The sequence below is a fragment of the Tachyglossus aculeatus genome, chromosome 9 (assembly GCF_015852505.1).
Source record: "Tachyglossus aculeatus isolate mTacAcu1 chromosome 9, mTacAcu1.pri, whole genome shotgun sequence".
NCBI lineage: Eukaryota > Metazoa > Chordata > Mammalia > Monotremata > Tachyglossidae > Tachyglossus > Tachyglossus aculeatus.
In genome coordinates, this window is record NC_052074.1 from 53,905,581 (window position 1) to 53,929,582 (window position 24,002).

The 24,002-nt window shown below is 40.4% G+C and overlaps 1 protein-coding gene across 1 annotated transcript in view; it reads left to right on the top strand.

Moving 5' to 3' along the window:
* The window catches only part of UBR3 (ubiquitin protein ligase E3 component n-recognin 3), a 152,716-nt gene that overhangs the window by 52,368 nt on the left and 76,346 nt on the right, over positions 1-24,002 (top strand). The window contains exons 21-25 of the mRNA XM_038750895.1: positions 2,417-2,521; positions 7,781-7,948; positions 8,164-8,196; positions 10,339-10,799; positions 22,071-22,159. Coding sequence (XP_038606823.1) covers positions 2,417-2,521; positions 7,781-7,948; positions 8,164-8,196; positions 10,339-10,799; positions 22,071-22,159 — 856 coding nt within the window. The remainder of the gene's footprint in view (positions 1-2,416; positions 2,522-7,780; positions 7,949-8,163; positions 8,197-10,338; positions 10,800-22,070; positions 22,160-24,002) is intronic.

The following is a 24,002-nucleotide window of genomic DNA, read 5'->3' on the forward strand; positions in this document are numbered from 1 at the left end:
GGGATTGCATGGGGGAAACAAATGGACAGTCATTGAGCTTATGATGAAGTTTGTTCCTGTCCTAAGTTGAATTATAAGTTGGAGACAAGTTTTTCACAGGAACAAAGTGATAAATGGGAAATTGGTTCTGAGTGGCTCAATACCCTTGTACAGTTATCCATATTTGTGTACTCCCTTTATTATAGATTAGTAATATAGCTATATTATTGTGTTCATATTATAAATGCAATCAGGTTGATTACATAAAGGAATTACATTCAAAGTTAAAAGTACAGTAGAGATATGCAGTACTATACTATAAAATATGCCTTGCCTCATTAAACAAATGATATAATAAGCATAATCAGAAGGCCTAGGTTCTAATCCTGGCTCCTCCATTTGCCCCTTGGGCAAATCACTTAACTTCTCTATGACTCGGTTCCCTCATCTGTTAAATGGAGATTGAATCCTCCTCCCTCGGATTTAGACCCCGAGCTCCATATGGGACAGAGACTGTGTCCAACTTGATTATCTTGTATCTATCCCAGTGCTTAGTACAGTGCCTGGCACATAATAGGTGCTTAACAAATACCATAAAGCAACATAGAAGAATTCTAATTCTCCAGCCATCATTCTCTTTTTACAAAGTACGAACTCATGGGTGGGTTTGAGGTGACTTTTCTTTTTGAAAATGTCCCTTCTCCCCCAGTTTTCTCCATTTCTCTGTGGTCCCTCCAAAGCCCCCCTCTCCTCCTCCTCCTAGCCTTGCTTTTTGAATTTTTATTTATCAGAAACTGAACATAGCTGGCTGGCTGCTTCTCTAACTGCAATGGGTGATCCTTCCTTGTCTTTTCCTGGTGATTGTGGTGATCCTGAGACCTGCAAGGTTTGAAGGGAGGGAGGTTGTTGGTATAGTGCTGTGCTTCCCCATGGTCCCAGCGACTGCAAGTGGGGAAAGGCAGAGAGTTGGGGGCAAGCCCCAGCCTGGCCTGTCCTCTCAGCGAAGGGTGGTCTCACCAGAGCAGGTAGAGGAGACTACAGCCTAAACACGTTCAGCTCCTCAAAAACTTTAAACAGGTTTCAGATGAGAAAGGAAAGGCAGCTCAGGAATTCCATAAGGCTGTGGAGTGCAGATGCTGGTGCAGAAGAGGGTGTATAGCAGTAGATAAACAAGGAAATAATTTGATTATGGTGAGAGTGGAGGAAAGTTGAAAGAGAGTCTGGGAAGGTGGGGCTTAACAACCTGATTTTCCGGTGAAGTCACCTCAACAGGGTGGGTTTGCACATCCATCTGACCTACAGTGTAGGGAGTAAGTAGAAGCTAATGCCATAAAGGAGACTGGTATTTTGAGGTGCGACCCAGCGCTCTGAAATTGATCTTGAGGTTTGCAAAGCCAAAATTCAGTGTTAACTGTGAAACACCGGATATGCCGTTCATAAAAACTGTCTTAAATTGAGAACTTCTTGTTTTGTAGAAACGCTTATCACCAGAAGCTTTGTTTGTGACCTCTTTTACCTTATACAACCTCACGAAGTTAGCTATTCATGTATTGCCATCCAACTGACCTAAAGTAATTCCTTTTCAGAAGTTGAGCAGTTGTGTAGTTTACTACCTACGCATAAGCTACTTTTTATATCCTTTGTATGTCCTTATCTATGGAACTTATAACCCAGGCTCCAGCAATTTAAGAAGCAGCGTGGCTCAATGGAAAGAGCATGGGCTTTGGAGTCAGAGGTCATGGGTTCGAATCCCAGCTCCGCCACATGTCTGCTGTGTGACCTTGGGCAAGTCACTTAACTTCTCTGAGCCTCAGTTACCTCATCTGTAAAATGGGGATGATGACTGTGAGCCCCACGTGGGACAACCTGATCTCCTTGTATCCACCCGGCGCTTAGAACAGTGCTTTGCACATAGTATGCGCTTAACAAATGCCATTATTATTTATTTATTATTTATTTAAAAAGTGTGACTTTGTAAAATTGAATAATTATATGATGTACTTAAGAATTTTTGGCATTAAATGATTATTTTTTCAAAGAGAAAACTTTACTACCATTATGTGAAGCTATCTGGTGCTTTCATAGAAATATAAATTTTAATTCTTCAGACTAACACAATGTAATATATGGTTCACTTGGTTTGCTTCAGTTTTATTTTATATAAGGTCCTTGCTGTGTTAATAATTACAGTTGCTCCCAGAGCAATCATATCTAGATTTTTCTGTTGGTTCTGTAGCTGCCATTGATTTGTGGGGTGATCTTAGGTGAGGGACCATAATTTCACTGAGCCCCTGTTTTCTCACTCTCCAAATAGTTGGAGATTGATTTAACAGTCTCACAGGGCTTTTTTGAGAATTACATTTGGAAGCTGCTTTAGCACCTTCAGAGAAAAATATGTCCAAAAAAAGCTTCAGATGCTAATGTTTATGTTTTTTAGATTTTGATGGACCATCAGAATTTGTCAGAACATGTTCTCTGCATGGTTTTGTATCTAATTGAATTAGGACTTGAAAATGCACCAGAGGAAGACTCTGATGAAGAGGTAAGCAGGCTTTTTTTATGCTTGAAAATTAAAGCATAATAAATTAGAAAAAGTAAGTTGTGTGATCTTTTTTAAAATACTTCATCAGTGAACTCTCCACAGGGAACTATCCCAGTTCCTTAGACGAGGTCATTTTGACAGGCGATTTCCTAGTCAAGTTTTGCTACAGGATGAAAGATCATTTAGTCTTATAAATGTGGAATTTGAAAGAATGTAATTATGTCTTTATAGGTGTTGACATTTTATTGAAATTATTATTTTTCTTTTACATATTTCCAGGGCTAGATGAACTAATTAACATGGGTTTAGAATCAAAGTAATTGCCTCTGGACACCATTCTCGGATTTCTATAAAATACTAAAATAAGGTACTAGGGGAGGGTATGGAGTCTCCATCCTTGTAGATCTTTAATAGAAAATCACCTTTATTAGATGATTTAGCTATTTATTTGCCAGCCTAGAGTAAGGGACGCCTCCAGTTCTTTGATTTTATATTCCATTGGAAATTTTCTGTTAATTCCTCAAATTTTGTGTTTGTTGCCCACAGTGCCTACAGCTATTTTAGTTTTTCTCTCGGAGTCCCTGAGACCTCCACCAAAAGGCAGTTATTTCATTTCTTATTGCTACATTCCAGACTGACCTATCTTCTTGTACTATCTGATGCTTTATCGTATCATATGAGATTTTGCTTCATTCTGTGCCCATCTCTTTTGCAATTATCCTATTTCAACTCACCAAAGAATAGTTGTTTGAGTATTCTGCTGTCATCCAGTCTCCTCAAATGTGCCACATAGCAAAGGTGTGATGTGTATGAACATTGTTCAGATGCTCATGATCTGGCAGCATTTCAGAACCCCATTATTTTCGTCCCTGTTTTGCTTTGATTTTAAGTGTGTGTGTGTGTGTGTGTGTGTGTGTGTGTGTGTGTGTGAGAGAGAGAGAGAGAGAGAGAGAAAGTGCTTAGTATAGTGCTCTGCACACAGTAGACGTTCAATAAGTCCTATTGATTGATTGACTGATAAACTGCTACCCAAGTAACTGAATTCGTCGACAGATTCACCTCTGAGTAGTTAGTATGGTTCCCTGGTGGTATGTTGGATTTAGTAGGTTTGGACTGATCTATAACCTTGGTGGTCTTCAGACTAATTGGCAAAATCTATAGTGCTTTGCTGATTCTGAGAAGTGCTGCTTAATGATCTCCATATCTTTTTCTGTGTGTACTTCCAAAACATAGTTATCAGTATGTGGGAGTTCCTTTAATGAGTGATTCAGGAACTTTTAATGATCCTTTCAGCCTGCTAAATTGAAAGACCTTCCCAGAAGATTTTTACTGTAATCTTACACCAGCCCCAGATTCCCCAACACAGGGGCTGTGATAAACAAGAATTGACAGACTCAGTATAAAGTCCCGCTTTACCCCTCTGGGACTGAGGAAAGGTAATTTATAACCTGATTAACTTGTATCTGTCCCAGTGCTTAGAACAATGCTCGAGACATAGTATGCGCTTAACATGTGCCCGGCCATACTTTTAGAATTTTAACTCAGTGCAGCCACTTTTTTTAGTTGTTGCCATTGTCCATACCTACTTAGCATCTCCACTGTTTTATGAGATCTATCAATCAATTAATTAATGTTATTTATTGAACACTTACTGTGTGAAGTAAGCACTAGGGAAACTACAGTGGAGGTGGTAGACACGATCCCTGTCCATGAGGAGTTTACAGTCTACTCGGGAGATAGACATTAAAATGAACTGCAACTAGGGGAAATAGTTGAGTATGAGGATATGTACATTAGGGCTGTGGGGCTTGGCTGAGTATCAAAGTATATAGTCGACATAGAGTGGGAGGCGAGTAGGGGAAATAAGGGCTTAGTCAGGGAAGGCCTCTTCATGAAGACATGATTTTTAGGAGTGTTTTGCAGATGGGGAGACTGGTGGACTGTCAAATGTGAAAGGGGAGGGAGATCCAGGCCTGAGGTCAAATTTTGGACAAGGGGTCAGCAGCAGCATAGATGGGATGAAGGTCAGGGAGTAGGTTGGTGTTAGCGGAGTTGAGTGTGCAGATTAGGCTGTAGTAGATCAGTGACATGAATTAAGGTAAGAGGCAGAGAGCTCCTGCCTGTAAAGGACTTGAGGATGTTCCTCTGTCTGATGTCAGCAAAGATTTGGTCTGCTCTGCTTCCCTGTGGCCTGAGGCCATATTGGGATTCTGGGAGGGCAGGATTAAAACCGATAAAGGCCAGCTGCTCACCACTTTCCTTGTTACTTCTGCCAAGTGGTGACAAGAGGGTGTATGGGGAGGCTGCATTTCAGGCTTCACCAGCCACACAGCTTGGGAAATCTGGTACCAGAGACATCCCAGGCCACGTGGAAAAACATTTTTAAGATCCTAAAAAAGGACATTACAAAAAACGAGAAGAGAATATTCATAAAAGACTTGAAAATATCTTTAACAAAATATTTTGAGAGCTACCCATCTTAGACTCGATAGTAGGCATCCTGCTTTTGACCGATTTTTTTTAACCTCAAGGTTAATCAAAGCTCATAAAATAGTGTGGGAAGTACTTCTGCATTGGATTTCTAATACATCAAGGTGTGGGCTGAATTTTATGATACTTATATAAAATTTTGTTCCTTAGATTCACCTTTAGAAGAGGACTCTGCTCTTCTAAAGGGGAGAGCTTTAGGGCATATCCATAATGTCATCGCAGCATTCAGATGTTAGAGTTATGAAAGAATAATTGAAGTGCCTTTCCAAAGTGCACAAAAAAGCAGTGTGGTCTAGAGGAAAGTGCATTTTGGCTGAAGCTGGAGAACTGGGTTTTAATCCCATCTCTGCCACTTGCCTGATGTGTGTGACCTTGGGCAAAGCACTTAATTCATATGTGCTTCAGTTCCTCATTTGTAAAATGGGGAAATGGACTCAATCAATCAATCAGTAGAATTTATTGTGGCATTACTGTGTGCAGAGAGCACTGTATTAAATGTTTTGGAGTACAGTACTATAAAGTTGGTAGACCTGTTCCCTGTCCAAAAGGAACTTACAATCTAGAAGGGGAGACAGACATTATAATTAATTACAGATAAGGGAAATGGCAGAGTATAAGGATATGGACATAAATGCTGTGGGGCTGAAGGTGGGGTGAATATCAAGTTCTTAAAAGGTACAAACCCAAGTGCAAGGGCTTTGCTGAAGGGAGAGTAGGGGAAATGAGGGCTTAGTCAGGGAAGGCCTCTTGGAGGAGATGCGATTTTAATAATAATAATAATAATAATGATAATTGTGGTGTTTGTTAAGCACTTACAATGTGCCAGGCACTGTTCTAAGTGCTGGGGTAGATTCAAGCTAGTTGGGTAGGACACAGTCCCTGTCCTACACAGGGCTCACAGTGTTAATCCCCATTTTTCAGATGAGGGAGCTGAGGCACAGAAAAGTTCAGTGACTTGCCCGAGGTCACACAGCAGACAAGTGGTGGAGGAGGAATTAGAAACCAGGTACTTCTGCCTCCCAGGTCTGTGGCCTATCCACTAAGCCACGGTGCTTCTCAGGCTTTGAAGATGGGGAGAGTGATGGTTTGTCTTATGTGAAGGGGGAAGAAGTTCCAGGCCGGAGGGACGGTATAAGCGAGGGGTCAGCAGCGGGATAGACAAGAACAAGAGAAGCAGCGTGGCTCAGTGGAAAGAGCCCGGGCTTTGGAGTCAGAGGTCAAGGGTTCGAATCCCGGCTCCGCCACTTGTCAGCCGTGTGACTTTGGGCAAGTCACTTAACTTCTCTGGGCCTCAGTTTACCTCATCTGTAAAATGGGAATTAAGACTGTGAGCCCCACGTGGGACAACCTGATCACCTTGTGTCCTCCGCAGCGCTTAGAACAGTGCTTTGCACATAGTAAGCGCTTAATAAATGCCATCATCATTATTATTATTATTATTGTATCCTCCACAGCGCTTAGAACAGTGCTTTGCACATAGTAAGCGCTTAATAAATGCCATTAAAAAAAAAACAAGGTACAGTGAGTAAATTGGCATTAGAGGAGCGAAGTACATGGGTTGTAGTAGGAAATCAGTGAGGTCAGGTAGGAGGGGGCAAGCTGATTGAGTGCTTTATAGCCAGTGGTGAAGAGTTTCTTTTTGACCCCCATACTCCACTGTTTATTACAGCATTTGACACATAGTGAGTGTTGAACTAATATCGTTATTATTATTTTTGCCCTCCTAAGCTTAGGACAGCGCTCGCACCCACAATGACACTTTTAGACTGTGAGCCCACTGTTGGGTAGGGACTGTCTCTATATGTTGCCAATTTGTACTTCCCAAGCGCTTAGTACAGTGCTCTGCACATAGTAAGCGCTCAATAAATACGATTGATGATGATGATGATGATGATTGATGGCATGGTGACTCTAAATGGATGCCCCCGTCATGGTAGCCTCTGAGTTTGGGAATGGAGTCACCCTGGGGAGCCTGCTTATGGAGAGGGTGCCACCTGCTAGCCTTGTGTGGTGTTTCTGGAGTTCGTGTTTTGTTTAGTACAAGGAACCCAGGACCTGGGAGAGTGTATTACAGTTATCCCTGCCAGCTCAGGAGTGTAATCCATCGGTGGTATTTACTGAGCCCTTACCATGTGCGGTGCACTGTACTAGGTGCTCCGGAGAGTACAACAGACTTGGCAGGCATGTTCCCTGCTCACAAATAGCTTCCACTCCAGAGGGGAGCTTGGTGTAATACCCGCCCATCCTTGTGAGCATTGGTGGGGAATCAGTTAATCAATCAATCAATCAATCAATCACTCGTATTTATTGAGCGCTTACTGTGTGCAGAGCACTGGACTAAGCGCTTGGGAAGTACAAGCTGGCAACATATAGAGACAGTCCCTCCCCAACAGTGGGCTCACAGTCTAGAAGGGGGAGATGGAGAACAAAACCAAACATACTAACAAAATAAAATAAATAGAATAGTTAATCAATCAAACAATACTCTGTGTTTTAGATTGGGAACCCAGTGAGGGACAGGAACTGTGGATGATCTGATTATCTTGTATCTACTCCAGTGCCTAACACAGAGTACTGATATCATATCCATAATGGTGTTAGTATTTAAAAAATATGTCATTAATTGTTAATGTTGACCGTTTTACTTGCATTAGTTAAATCAGTGACCACATTGGTTTAAAGGACTGCACCTGAGCATTAAACAGCAAAACGTTTTGGTGATGCTAGTTAATAAATATTCGATATTAATAATTACAATACCCGTTTTAGGATTCCGCAGGTGGGCAGGAGCGCTGCCATGACAGCTGGTTTCCTGGCAGTAATTTGGTATCAAACATGCGGCACTTTATTAACTATGTTAGGGTGAGGGTTCCAGAGACAGCTCCAGAAGTGAAGAGAGAACCACCTGCAAGCACCAGCTCTGATGGCTTGGCACAAGTAAGTGTGGGGGGGAAAAGAAAAATCATACTTTTTTTGATGCCCCAGAAAATTCCGTACTAATAAGGATGATATGTTGGTCTGTTTGTCGCCATTCAGTTTGCCATATAAATATTTCACAATTACATATAGCTTTTAAAATGTTCACTTTGCTCTCTGTGGCATTTCTAAAAAAAATTCCTCCTCCCTTCTCCTTTTTCCCCTCAATCTGCTAGGGTTCAAGACGGACTAAAGTCCTCCAAAGAGAGGTATATTTAAATGATATTTGCATTCTAAAATCCTTAACCAGTAACATGGCTTTAACTAGTAATGAAACAAGTAGTGAAATGTCCATGTTATTTGCTAATATGAGTTTAGGAGTTTTTTATGTGTGTGGTTAATTTTTTTTTTTGCAAGGTGTAGTTTTTTTGGGTTTTTTGTTTTCGTTTTTTTAAATATAAGCTTGCTTAAACTTTCGCATTGAATATAAGAATAACTGAACACCCTATTTTGAGGCTTCCATTCTAGCAATATGCTGGATCAGTAGGCTTGCTTTATAACTAGGCAGTTTTGCTTTGGTCAGTGCAGATGTTGCTAACATTTTAAAAAGATTGTGCTATGTAATATTTTTAATCTGAGTGATCTTCATCTTTAATTTTTTGGAAGTGCCTGTTTGAAATGATTAATGAAAAGTTATTTGCTTTGGAGAAAGTCAAATGAACTTTTTATAAAACAGGACTACAGAGGATTTAAAGCCTTGAATTCTGATAATTTTGTGTTTGCTTGTTTTCATACATATGTAATGAAAGTTTCAATATAAATAAATGCAGTCAGAATCATTGGAAGATCTTGAGACATCATTGTTCATTTGTACAAATCAATCTATTTTGCTGTCTTGCTGGTCAGTTACAAATTTTCCAAAATATATATCCTACAACATCCCAGAAATTATTAGTTCACATTATGTTTAAATTCCTAATTTATAAAGCAAACTTTAGAGTAAATATACCTAACACATAATTTTGTCAGTTCTAAAAATTGTTTAACTAACTCGCAGCTTTAAGAAGAATGTATAGCTTCATTATGCCGCAACATATTTTTACTTGAAAGAGATAAAAAAAAAAATAAACAGCTGAGAAAATTATTTGGTTCAAAAATATTGAAATAAAATTGATTTGCGCTACTTAGTGTAACAAAAAGATGATTCTTACATTTTCTAGTCTAGTCTTTTTAGATCCCCCCTCAGAGTGATGAGCAGCGTCTTTTCAAACCCCTTTTTAAAGTGAAGTGCAGTTCCCATTCTTTCTTTGGGTAACTACTGACCTATTCTACTTTTCCTGTCTGGAAATAAATGGGAAAAGAAAAAGTTTTAATTTCAGTTGGTGATTGTTTTTTCTCACAAAGTGATGACACACAAAGGCGATAGCCCCAAACATAGAGTTTTGTATTCGTTTTATTTAGTTTTCCAATAATATGTGAATTTCTATAGCGTTGCTTGTCTCAACCATTTTGGAGGCTAGTTAAAGGCTTATTTTAAAATGTTACTTGCATCCAAGGCCAAATTTACAGACTTGGAAGGATTTAGGCAAGGCTTGAGACCCAGTTTTAAAATGGTAGTCTTCTGGCTTAGGCCTTGGAAATTTTGTACAGATGGCCAGTTGCTTCTTTTTGGTGTGCAACAATAGCCAGATTTTCAGTTTTTGAGAAAATTACATATCTAATTTATTTTTATTAATGTCAGTCTTCCCCTGTATACCGTAAGTTCTTGGTGGGCAGGGAACAAGTCTACCAGCTTTGTGGTATTTTACTTTCCTGGGCACTTAGTACAGGGTTCTGTGCATAGTAAGGTCTCAATATTATAGCCTTGATAGATGGATTGATTGAGCACAAGAAAAGAGAGGATTGGGAGGGCTTTTGTAAATTTGGCCTCAGGTGCTTTTGTAGCAGATTATGACACCCTATCTGAGGTGTAAATTGTTAGGTATTATAAGAAAGAAACAAATTCCTGGCAAAGTCTAGTTTTCTATTTTTTGCATTCATGTCTCCCTTCGAAATCAACTTTCTGCAGGCGCATTTTGATGAGACTTAAGACGGTAATTTCTACATTGTATTTGAAGAGAAAGAAATCTGTACAAGTACAAATAATTTTCTACTTGTTAAAAAAAGCATTTTAGGTGTGTGCTTTTTAGAAAGGTGTAAACAAAATATTTTGGAGAAGTGTAATCAATCCTCTAGAATCCACACTTTTTCTCATACACTTCATAAACACTTTAGGGGAGAATGCTTTTTGAGAGTTTAAGAAAATAGAGTAAAGCTTTTCATTATACTTATGTAGGAAGCAGGAAATACTTCATTTTAGCTTTTTAAACATTCTGAGTAATTTCTTTCTCTCTCTTTTATTTTTTTGTTAGAATTCAGGTACAGCTCAAGTTTTCAGCTTAGTGGCAGAACGTAGAAAAAAATTTCAGGAAATTATCAATCGCAGTAGCAGTGAAGCAAGTCAGGTAGTTCGTCCCAAAACATCAAATAAGTGGTCTGCACCCGGTTCAACTCCGCAGTTAACCACAGCTATATTGGAAATCAAAGAAAGCATCTTGTCTTTGCTAATTAAACTTCACCACAAACTCTCAGGAAAACAAAACTCTTACTACCCTCCATGGTTAGATGATTTAGAAATTTTAATCCAGCCCGAAGTTCCTAAATACTGCCATGGAGATGGTATGACTGCAGTGGAAAGGATTTTGTTGAAAGCTGCGTTACAAAGCCGACTGAACAAGCGCATCATTGAAGAGATATGTAGCAAAGTGACTCCTCCAGTGCCACCAAAAAAGACTAGCTCAGCAGAGAAGAAAACTTTGGATAAAGAAGAAAGGTAATCTTTTTAAAAAAATTTGAAAGCATGTGATTCAGTATTGGAACCTTTCCTTCTCTGTTTCCAGAATTTCTGTTTTAGATTAGAGCGTCATCTGATAAGAATATAATTATAGTAGTTAGCAATCAGGCGTATTGAGTTTTTAGGAAAATAGAAATCACAGTGGTACTTTTTGGGTTTTTTTTTCACTTGGCGATCCAAAATTTAGTAGCTTTTTTACTTTAAGAATAATGATGATGGTTTTTGTTTAAGCACTTACTATGTGCCAGGCACTGTACTAAGCGCTGGGGTGGATACAAGTGAATCAGGTTGGACACAGTGTCTGTCCCACGTGGGGCTCACAGTCTCAATCCCCATTTACATTTTGATATTTAATTTTGACATTTCCTAAATGTCTGGAAGTTATCCTGGGCTCTACCTGTAATCAGCTCTGCCCTATTTTCTCTCCCTGAAGTTCCCGAGGGAAAGATCTCCCCCTCTAGACTGTAAACTCATCCTGTGCAGGGAACATGTCGACCAACTCTGCTGTATTGTATTCTGCCAAGCTTTTGTACAGTGCTGTGCACACAGTAAGCTCTCAGTACTGTTGATTGATAGCTCATGTTAGACAAAGATAAAGAAGGCATAGTGCAATACAGATTTCCTAGATTCTGATTGTACTTTATTGTGATTACTGCACCAGGGAAGAGCTGGCTTTAGACACAGCCATTAGTCGCTTACAACAGGAAAGATGTTGGGGATTGTGAGTCAGGAGACCTGAGTTCAGCCACATAACCAGGTCATCATCATCATCATCAATCGTATTTATTGAGCTCTTACTATGTGCAGAGCACTGTACTAAGCGCTTGGGAAGTACAAATTGGCAACATATAGAGACAGTCCCTACCCAACAGTGGGCTCACAGTCTAAAAGGGGGAGACAGAGAACAAAACCAAACATACTAACAAAATAAAATAAATAGAATAGATATGTACAAATAAAATAAATAAATAAATAAATAGAGTAATAAATATGTACAAACGTATATACATATATACAGGTGCTGTGGGGAAGGGAAGGAGAACCAGAAGGGAACCAGAACTTTGGGATGTCACTTGATCTCATGGTGCTTAATTTTTAAAATTTGTAAAATGGGATGATAACTCCTTGGTACTTCTCTGGGATGCCTTAAGGATATTGGATAATGTCTTTTAATCACTTTAAATCACTTGGACTTTTCTGAGTAAAAAAAGTTAGTAGGCACCGTAATAAATGCCAACACAACAGATAAGCAGGGCCATCTTCTCCATCAACTTTGCACCAGGGGGGAGTAGTTAATGGTTTCTCTCCTGTGGCTTTTTGGACCGGGACAGCAGCTCTAGGTATGCCATCCAGTCTTGTTTGCTCCTTGGAGCCAGAAAAGAACTGGAGTTGGAGCCAAGATGTTGGCTGCTGGCCCCTAGCTGGCTCTGGACTGTAGCTAATGATGGGATCTATTAATGATGGCATTTATTAAGCACTTACTATGTGCAAAGCACCGTTCTAAGCGCTGGGGAGGTTACAAGGTGATCAGGTTGTCCCATGGCGGGGGCTCACGAGTCTTAATCCCCATTTTATAGATGAGGTAACTGAGGCACAGAGAAGTTAAGTGACTTGCCCAAAGTCACACAGCTGACAATTGGCGGAGCTGGGATATGAACCCATGACCTCTGGCTCCAAAGCCCGGGCTCTTTCCACTGAGCCACGCTGCTTCTCTGTAGCTCTGTTGAGCTACTCTCAATATCCAAGCAGCAGCAACTGTAGCTCAGCTGGACCGTTCTAGACGGGTCCCAGAGCCCTTCTGTTTTCACCACACTGCTTGCCCCTAGTTGTCCTATAATGTAGGAGCTGCGTCCGTGCAAAACCCCACCTTCAGGCAAACTCACATTGTAATGCTAAGCCATGTCTGCTGCCATATTCACGTATCTGCTCCCATATTCATGTGTGTATGTACACACACAACCGTTTCTTCAGACAGTGCTTCATCCCCACAGGATTGTGCTGCTGGCAGTGTGTTCCTTGATTCCCTAACAGTTTTGAGCCCAACTGCTTCATGAGATCTGGTGTTACGGTAGAATTCAGGGTACCGAGCTCTTCGGATAATATAATGAAAGTCAGAAATGCATTTTCTCTTCCAGGTGCCCTGGTGCCTTCCCCTCATTTCCCTCTCTTATTCTTACCCCCTCTTTTCTCCTTCTTATTCTTCCTTCTCCTCCTCAGTTTCTCTTCCCTTTCTCTCCTATTCTTTTCCCTTCATTTCTTCTCCTGTCCCCTCTTTCTTCTCTCCCCCTTTATTTTGCACCTTTGAAAAATTGATACCACTGAACCCCTTTGGTTCTTTCCTAACCCCTGATGATGTTGGAGTCGCCTGTCAGGAGTGATGAATGAACCTTTGTCCTGAGATTTCATGGGGCGCCTGCCCAGAAAAAATTATTTTAGTTCTAGTGCCATGTGCTATGTGACATGTAATCTCTTGTCCCTGCTAGTCATGTTCCTGATGGGACTCTTAATAGTTTGTGGGTGGGGGTCCGGCCCATTGCCACGTGTATGGGTGGCCTTTGCCACGTTAGCCAGCTACACCTCTTGGTTCTCAGAGCAGTGGCTTTTCCAGAAGACCCACAGCAGGGCTCCAATCTAGCCAAGCAGAAGCTTTCTCATTTCAGCCATTGTACATTACTTCTGATTAATTCAGCTATCATCGAGTGAATCACTAAGATATAGCTAGAGTGGCGATTTTCTAATTGTAAAAGCCGTAGGATGACATCTGTTGGAGAGGGGACTGAAAAGATAATTGGTTTTTTATTATTATTATTATTATTATTATTATTAACACCACTTGAATTTACCATTGTGCTGTTCCTTTGAGATTCAGAATAGAATCCCATTTGGGGGAAGAAAAAATCTGATGAAGCCCACAATAATAAATATTTTATAGCACAGGATAATTCCAAGATCTTTTTCTATAGCAAATATTACAGTTGCGGCTGTGATTTGAATGATATTATTATGAAAAAAGCCCTAGGCCAATATCATAAAAATAAAATTTCAAGTTTTCTCAGTGATTCCAAATGACAGTTTTCCCCTTCGAGCACTGGTGACGTTGACGAGGACTTGATATGAATTCACAAGCAGCAGTGTCGTGTGACAGCCTCGAATTAATCAGATGAATCTATTCTGAGTTAGCTATGCTGCACGCATAGTCTATCCTCAATTTATTTTTGGATTTCAGATTTAGTCTGGTTCTAATGAAGATTGAACTGGCAGTGAGCACATAATGATGACCCATTTCTGGGTACCTCAACCTACAAAGACAAACTTGGCATCATTCTCGTGGTAGATTGTCTCCATAGAAACCAAGATATAGTGCAAAAAGAGAGTCTGAGCTGGTTGTAATATTTTTCAGTCTCAGTGTCTTAGCCCTTAGGGCCATAATGGAAAATTACTGAGCTGCACTGCATCTGTCAGGGCTTGTTTATATCTTCTTATTAAGGGTCTCTATTTAGAGTCAAGTCTGCTTTAGAAAAGGCATAACCTAGAGTAAAGAAAAATTCATGGGGAAAAAATCGCTAAGACCTTTTTCATTAGAAAATATTAAAGACCCATTACTGAAATGTTGTCTGCTATTATTTTCCAATCAGCCAGATTTAAGTTCGACTGAGTGTGACTTTATTCTCACACTAATCTCTTTTGAGGAAAAGGAACTACCATTTAATAAATACAATACTCAAGTGATTCTGTATGTGTAGATTATAAACTCATCTACCTCCATCTTAAATTTCCCTGAAATTACTCTTATTGTTTTGTTTTACTTCTTAAAATTGTGTTCCTTAATGTTTTCAGAATTTAAAAATAGTTTAAAAACAAATAACCACTTATTCAAATGCTTACAAGAAAGTAATTCGTGAGCTATTTTGAATTATTATTGTGAGCAGCAAATTATTATCTTGCTTGTACCTTAGTACTTTTGTGGACTTTATTCACTTGTCATTAGAAATTCCCAGAGGTTCAGATGTGTGTGTTCTCAGCTATTTTTCTTACGCTCTTTGCATAAATTGGTAATTTATACAAGCATGTGTACAATTCTGTTTTTGTGATTTGACAGTGTTTATAAACAGGGTCTAAAATGAGGGCTAGTTGCTGGTTATATAGGATGTTAAACTTTTCTATACATACCTCGTAAAATTTTATAATTCTTCTAATAGTAATTGTGGTATTTGTTAAGTGCTTACTATGTGTCAAGCACTATACTAAACCCTGGGGTAGGAACAAGTTAATCCAGTCTTACACGGGCTCTAAGTAGGAGGTAGAACAAGTATTGAACTGCCATTTTGCAGATGAGGGAACTGAGGTACAGAAATTAAGTGATTTGTCCAAGGTCGTGCAGCAGGTAAGTGGCAGATCCAGGATTAGAACCCAGGTCCTCCGACTCCCGAGCTCATGCTCTTTCCATTAGGCCACGCTGTTTCTTCTGCCTCGTTTCCACCTTTTTGTTTTTTCTATTCTATTCCTGTCTTTTCTTGGAGTGTCTCAGAGTCCCCTCACAATCATTCTACTGTTTATGCGTGGTTTCCATTATCACCCTTCATCCAGTGCTGGAGAGTGTGCACCCTTAGTTTATGTTGTCCTGCTGTCAACTTCTTTTAGCTTTTGTTTCATTTATTGGTGTCGACAATAATTCTTTGGTCCTGATTATGTACAGTATTAGACACGAGAGGATCATCTACAAGAAATTAGTTGTAATCATAATCTTAAGGATTTTACCTTCCCCGCTGGCCTTTGCCACTTAATTAGAACTTCCTTTCACTTCCTCTGTGAGGTATTCCCTGACTGAGGTGTTCCGTACCTAAGCATGGAAGGTAATGAATGAATTATTTATTTAAGTGAATAACCATTAAATAAATAGTAATTATTATTTATGATTATTTAAAATCATTCATGTATTCATAATAATGTCCGTCTCCCTCTCTAGACTGTAAGGTCGTTATGAGCAGGGAATATGCCTGCTAATTATGTTGTATCATACTCTCCCAAGTGCTCGATAGAGTGCTCTGCATACAGTAAGCACTCAATGAATTCTGTTAATTCCTCCTCATTGTTGTCTCTGAAGGCAGCTGGGTTTAGAAGGAGCTTCCCTCACTGATTGTTTTCTGACTCTTTGTATCACAAAACCTCCCTACTGCCTTCCCTCTTTTTTGCATTCCTTTCTGGGTACACATAGGATTGTGAACTTTAGGCAAATAACATTTTGCTTAATAAACCTAAATATTTAAAAATCAAATGATGACTAGTTCCCCTTGGTAAGTCAGAGCTAAAGGTGCAAGTTTAGCCATTTTCTGAGTATTGTGGATGGACAGTTCAGTTCTTGTAAAAAAAACCCAAAACTACTGAACTTGGTACACCAGAGATGAATTTGGCTTTTGCCTTCCAACTGGAGGAGATATGTGAATTTACCAATCTCCTGCCAATCATTTCAGTTTGGGGAGTGTAAAAGGTAATTTAGGCTTGATTATAGTGCCTTCTGGAGGTCCCTTCTGAATGGAAGTTGGCCATTTTCCCAGAATGGGTTTCATGTTGAATTAAATGTGCTAATTTTGTGAAGATTGTTAACAAGGGTCTATGGACCTATCGTATCTCATCCACTAAAGTTAGATAGTACAATGTGTGAAAAAGTCCTCACTGTATGAAAGGACATTAACTCTCAATACAGTTATTGGGCTATAATGAAATGAACTACTATAACCTATATTACTAAAGGCTCTATTTTCAACCTTTCACTATTACTGCCTGTTGAATTCAGTGGAAAATTTAATTTATTTTGGCATTTTAGAAATTGTAGAAATAGCAAAGGGTGATGTAAGGTAAGCGCTACATGGGACATTGCAGTCTTCTTCCCTGGAAATCTATAACAATAGGGTAAATTCCTCTCTGTCTAGGATGGATTTGTGTTTCCTGAAATAGGGTGGACCAGATGATTTTGCACAGTGTCTTTCAGCTCTAAAAATGTATGAAACATCCCTGTGCTCAAGGGACTCAGCCAAATTAGGTCCAGATCCATAAGGGGCTTAAACTCGTAATTAGCATCAGCTAATTAATGTTTAAAAATTCAACTAAATTTTTGTTGCACCTAAAACACATATGCTAAGCACATATGGAGTTTTTGGCATAGGCCAATCACTCTGTTTGGGTCATTCATTCATTCATTCTTTCAGTCGTATTTATTGAGCTCTTACTGTGTGCAGAGCACTGTACTAAGCGCTTGGGAAGTACAAGCTGGCAACATATAGAGACGGTCCCTACCCAACAGCGAGCTCACAGTGTAGAAGGGGGAGACAGACAACAAAACAAAACATATTAACAAAATAAAATAAATATGTACAAATAAAATAGAGTAATAAATACATACAAACATATATACAGGTGGTGTGGGGAGGGGAAGGAGGTAAGGCGGCGGGGATAGGGAGGGGGAGGAGGGGGGGAGGAAGGAGGGGGCTCAGTCTGGGAAGGCCTTCTGGAGGAGGTGAGCTCTCAGGCTTTGAAGCGAGGAAGAGAGCTTGGCGGATGTGCGAAGGGAGGGCATTCCAGGCCAGGGGGATGATGTGGGCCCGGGTCGACAGGTGGGACAGGTGAGAACGAGGCACAGTGAGGAGATTAGCGGCAGAGGAGCAGAGGGTGCGGGCTGGGCTGTAGAAGGGTCGTACACAAGGAGGGTGAGGGCATAAAATGCAAATGCCATCAAATGGGGTATTCTTTGGGCAAGTAGGGGATTTTGTAGAAACACTGAAGATATGACCAATGGCCCAACATTCACTTTCCATCAGTCAACAGCTTTAGTATCTGTTGTGTACCAAACTTAAGAGTTTGGGAGAGTAAGTAGACATGTTCCTTGTCCTTAAGGGGTTTGCCATACAGCAGAAGGGAGGGTTGGACAATAAAATAGTTTACAGCTAAGATGAAGAAGGAAAAGGGAATATGCATATGAGCTAGTGCTTCAGTAATAGGGCCTGCAAATAATATTCATAGGAACAGTGGGAGATTGTGAGTATTCAGGTGCTCAGGTGATGCTGAAGTGGCAGTGAAGGGATATAATCTGCAGCACTAGAAATTAACCGGGGGAGGCCTCCTGGAGGAGATGAGTTTTCAAAAGAGTCTTGAAGTGGGGAAGATGTGGTCTGCCAGACTTGACAGGAAAAAGGACACAAGCCTGGAGTAGGATGCAGAAGAGGCACAGTAAGTAGGAGTTTGAGAGGAGTAACGTGTGTGAGCTAAAGTATAGTAGGAGAAGAGAGGATTAGAGGGAGAGAGCTGATCAAGTGCTTTAAAGCTAATAGATGTTTCTGCTTGTTGTGGAGAGGAGCGGGTAACTATTGGAGGCTTTTGAGGAGTGGGAAATCATGGGTTCTTTAGTAGAAAAAAGAATTCAAGCAGGAAGGGACTGGTGGCAGGCACACCAGTGAGTAGGCTGATGAGGTTGGCAAGTTGGGATGTGCCAAGGTGCCTGGACTAATATGTGGCAATTTGGAGGGAGAGGATGGACGGTAAGCTTGTCCTCTACACTGTAAGCTCACTGCGGCCAGGGAATTTGTCTATCTACTCTGTTACATTGTACTCTCCCAAGTGCTTATTATGGAGCTCTGCCCGCAGTAAGCACTCAATAAATAGGATTGGTCGGTTGATTGATTGAAAGAGTGGATCCTGGTTAGGTTGGGGAGGCATACGGCTTGGTGGGAAGAGCATGGACCTGAGTTCTAATTTCAGCTTCATTTGTCTTCAGTGTGATTTGGGGCAAGTGATTTAACTTTTCTGTGTGTCTTACCTCATCTGTAGAATGGGGATGAAAACCGTGAGGTCCATGTGAGACATGGATGTTGTCCAACCTGATTATCTTCTGTCTACCGTAGTTCTTAGGACAGTGCCTGGTACAGAGTAAATGCTTAACAAATATGATTTTTAAAAAGTACCTAAAAGGATTTGGCGAAAGACTGAATCGATTTTTTTCCTTTGCCAGGCACTGTACTAAACATTGGAGTAGATATAAACTAATCAGGTTGGACACAGCCATGGGTTGGAAGATAGGGAAGGGTCAAGATTTATGCCAAGTTTTGCGCTTCAGAAATAAGAAAAATACTCTATTCAGTAATTTTTTTCCAATCAAACTTCTTTGTGAATTATAGGAGATAATGCTTTATTTAATGAACTTTAGCCACTTTAAAAGCATTTCAAATATTGATCATTTCTACTTTTCTAAACACCATCTGGCATGCCGCCTGTGTGATAGTGGCTGCTTTTAATGATCCAGGCAGTGTTGTACGAAAGATTAACTTGGTATTAGTGATGTGAGACTTTCTTTTTTTTAATTTTCCATCTGATTTCACTCTCATCTAAACAAATTGATTATATTTGCTGGTGAAACCTACTCTGTATTTATAAACACCTGTTATAAAACTAAGAACTTGTGAACTTTAGATGATGTGAGAGATCCGTTACTTTACCAGAGATGTATGTCATGCTTTGACATTCAAAAACCCTTAAGGTTTGAGTTTGCAAGGCGGTGGGGCAAAAATAGCCAATTTTGTTTCGTTGCATTTTCAATAATTAACACACTGGAACAAATTGGTAAAGGTATTCCATTTGTTTCCCTCCTGACTGTTGATCCTCTCTTTCTCACTTCTCTCTCTCCCTCCTTCTTTATTTCTTCCTTCCCTTCTCCCAGCTTTCACCTTCCCTTGCCTCATGCCTTGTAAAATTGATTTTGAAGTATTGTTTTCAGTTTTAGAAGTATATAGTTGGAAAAATATGCTAGAGGCAGTAGGGAGCAGACAATAAAGTTAGCAGAAGGATCTGATTAATTTGAAAGAGTAAATCAATTTATTGAGTGCATACTATGCTTGCAGAGCACTGTATTAAGCACTTGGGAGAGCACAATACAACCGAATTAGCAGATACGTTCCCTGCCCACAACAAGCCTGCATTAAGTTATTAGAATTAAAGAGCAGTATGGCTTAGTGGAAAAAGCTTAGGCCTATGAGTCAGAAGACCTGAGTTCTAATCCCGGCTCTACCACTTACCTGCTATGTGACCTTTGGACAAGTAACTTCTCTGTGCCTCAGTTCCCTCATCTGCAAAATAGGGATTCAATACCTATTCTCCCTTCTATTTTGACTGCGAGCCCCCCCATGGGACCTGATTATCTTGTATCTACCCCAGCACTTAGTATAGTGCTTGACACATAGTAAGTGCTTAACAAATACCCCAATTATAGACTAAAATAATATTTTTCCCTGTCTTGTAATACCACAAAACTAGCAGGCTTATCAATAGTGAATTTAAGAAGCAAACTACTCTTGGATAATTGTGGTCAAAGGACCCCTCCCTTCCATTTTACTGATTCCAAATGTTTTTAATGTGAATCGCACATTCCTGAATTTAATCTTTTTGATTTTAAAGTTCCTTCTTAATGCCGAAATTTGTAGCTACTTCTGTCCTGGGCAGATATGCTAAAGTACAGTTTATACTCGGTGGTCATTCAGTTGGATTGATCAAGAAAAAGTGTTTATAACTGAAGTCCACTTTTCTTTTGAATTTATGTAAGTACAGAGCAATTTAGCCAGGAAATAATTTTTTTTGTTAAAAGTATTTTTTTTTAACTGAAAAAGTACTTATTCCTGTAGTTGCTGAATACTGAATATTTAAGTATATATTGTGGCTCAGTGGCAAAAGCCCGGGCTTGGGAGTCAGAGGTCATGGGTTCTAATCCCAACTCTGCCACTTGTCAGCTGTTTGACTTTGGGCAAGTCACTTCACTTCTCTGGGCCTCAGTTACCTCATCTGTAAAAAGGGGATGAAGACTGTGAGCCCCACATGAGACAATCTGATTACCTTGTATCCCCCCTAGCGCTTAGAACAGTGCTTGGCACATAGTTAGTGCTTAACAAATATCATCATTATTATTATTATGGTATATATATATGTATATATATATATATACACACACACTGTAGTATATATAGTATGAAAGTGGTATATTAATTAGTTCTTGTGAAATGAAAGTAATTCAGAAATGTGTTCTTCACTTTTGAATTGTTAAGGAAATAATTTTCTCATCGATGGAGTCTCCTGTCAGGAACAGTGGATGAACCTAAGTTCAGAGTCAGCAATATAAATAAAGGAATTGATTATAATGCCAGTGGTTTGTTCGTATCACTTTTTCCTCTCTCTCTCCCTCTCTCCCTCTCCCCCCTACCAGTCTTGTTCCCACTGGGTGTTCATTGTGGTTAGGGGTGCCTTCCACAGCAAAGAGCATATGAAGACTTTTTGTGTGCAGGACCCATTTATGGCCAATTGTTATTCTGCGCTATAACTCCATAACCTGGCCGGTGATTGTCTTGAGAGCCACTCATGTCCTCATTACCATCATTAGTTTTCAGGATTCCCACTGGGTCTGTCTGCCTGACCGATCATCTCAACGAGCTCTTTGGCCAGAAACTTTCATTCCTGATGGCATAGCCCCAGTAGTTGGAACGGGGAACTAGAACCCAGGTCTCCTTCCGCTGTACCAACAGCAGGGTAATTTTCTTACACTTAATGGAGTGCTCTGCACATAGTAAGCCCTCAATAAATACCACCGATTGAGTACACTTTTGGAAATAGCCACGTGGGCTAGTCAAAATAGAGAAAAATTCTGTAAAACGCAGCACAACGGTTATTCATCAACTGTCAGGTCCTTACTTCTTCCCACCCGGACACTTTATTATTGGTTTGTGGTCCAGGTTGAGACGATTCCTCTGGAAATTCACAATTGCAAATTCTGTGTGCTTTGAAATGGTGTGTCTAGGGCAGAGCGTATCATTTTTGCTATCTTGTATCATTTTTAGGGTGGATTTCGATTTCTGATAGAAATCTAGATTCTAAACCCCCTGCAAGATTTAAGGAGCCCCATCAAATTGTAAAATCCTTGGGAGCAGGGATCATGTCTACTAATTCTATTGTCCTCTCCCAAATGTATAGTACATTGTTCTGTTAAGATGGGGACGTATTTAGAACCTTGCCCTTGTTAGTCTCCTTTTCGTCACTGGAAAATCGAGATTTACATCTTTCCATTGTAGTAAAGGCTGGCCCTAATTACAGTAGTCACTTTCTGGAGAACTGCTAGAGCTAGCAACCGATATTCAAGAAGTTGGTGGAAAGCATCACTTCGTTTGCTGTTGTCCCAAGACAATATGTTTTGAAGGCATTCTCTTTGTCTGTTTAATTTAGGCGACAAAAGGCTAGAGAGAGGCAGCAGAAGTTGCTTGCAGAATTTGCTTCAAGACAGAAAAGCTTTATGGAAACTGCTATGGATGTTGGTGAGTTTTAAGTTTATTATTTTAGTACACATGTAATTAAAATGTCAACATTTTTTCAGGCCATTTGAGTACATACAGTTTATACTTTCTCATGGTTAAAGGTGCATCTTGTGGCATGGGTAATTTTTAATAAACGCTCCACGCAATGTAATGTTTAATAAACCATTAAACAGGAGTTCAGAGGAAGGGCCTTTACATTTGAAAGGAAAGAAAAGTAGTTTGACTTGAGGAATGAGATACTAAAATACAAATTAGATTTTTTTTTAACATGACCAGCCAATCACAGAGGAGAGAAGTCTGTAGCTGTGTAAAGCAAAAAAGGTACTTGGGTTGAGGATTTTTTTATAGGTCCAAGAATAAAATGAGGAAAAGAAAATATAATCTGAATAAAAGGGATAATAGGTTATGGATTTTTGGTCCAAATCGTCATATCAGAATGACGTTCAAGGCATAATAATTCACATAAAATAATAGTTGAAGTGTAAATAGGGGACTTAATACCTGGAAAAAAAAAGGAAGATGGAATTCTGATAGGGCAGAGAAATATAGCAATTTATTTATGCAGCTGTTTTCTAAATATTGAATGAGAGATGATGGTGAGGAGGAGTTGTGGGTATACTCTTTACTTGACAAGTCTGTGGGTAATTTGTTATCATACTGCTGCCCAGCAGAATCTGTCAATTTATTGAGCACTCACTGTGTGCAGAGCACTTTACTAACCACTTCAGAGAGTTCAGTACAGCAGAGTTGGTAGACACGATCCTTGCCTTCGAGGATTTTATACTCTCCGGGGGACACAAACATTAAAATAAATTACAGATAGGAGAAATAGCAAAGTGTCAGGGCATGTACATAAATGCTGTGGGGATGGGATGAGCATCGATGTGCTTAAGCAGTACACTGCCAAGCGCATAGTTTTGACAGAGAGGGGAAATGAGGGCTTAGTCAAGGAAGACCTCTTGGAGGAGATGTGATCTTAGGAGGTTTTGCTCAGCCATGTGGGACAGGCCCGGATCCCCATCCATTACTGGGGAAAAAATGGTGGGTCCCCAGCCACTATCCTATTTCCACCAATCCTCTTGTGGACACGGGGAAAACAGGCCGGAGTTGAGGACCCTGACGTGCCTATTCTCCCTTTGTGGCATGAGTGCCCCCAGAGCAGCGGGATCCGCTCCGAAGCAGGCGGACCCAGATGGACATGGCATGGCGGAGGACAGCATGTAGAGGATGTTAAGGAAACAGAAGTCCAGGAGACGGGGAACCCACATGTGTGGAAGGATGGTGGGATGCCAGGGGCACCACGCAATATCTCTCCTTGGCCACCACCCACCCCTGACCTCCCCACCCACCTTGTGGAGTAATAATAACAATAATAATGATGGTTTTTGTTGAGTGCTTACTAAGCGCTGGGGGGATACAAGGTGATCAGGTTGTCCCACGTGGGGCACACAGTCTTAATCCCCATTTTACAGATGAGGGAACTGAGGCACAGAGAAGTGAAGTGACTTGCCCAAAGTCACACAGCTGACAATTGGCGGAGCCGGGATTTGAACCCCTGACCTCTGACTCCAAAGCCCGGGCTCTTTCCACTGAGCCACGCTGCTTCTCTGGTGCCTCCGATTGAAGCCTCCCAGCCCCATTCCCTCCCCGCCGGCCTCTCGAGGTAGAGGTAGACTTGGATCGTCAGGCCAGCTGAAATAATGGGAGAGTGTGGAATTACAGATTTAGTCAACACTCTGCTCTGGATGATAGTGGGCAGGGAATGGATAGCACAGCATATGTCCCTCTGAGTTTGGAAAGTTGCACTGCCCTTACTTTTGAACGCAGTTGCTTAGATTGCCAT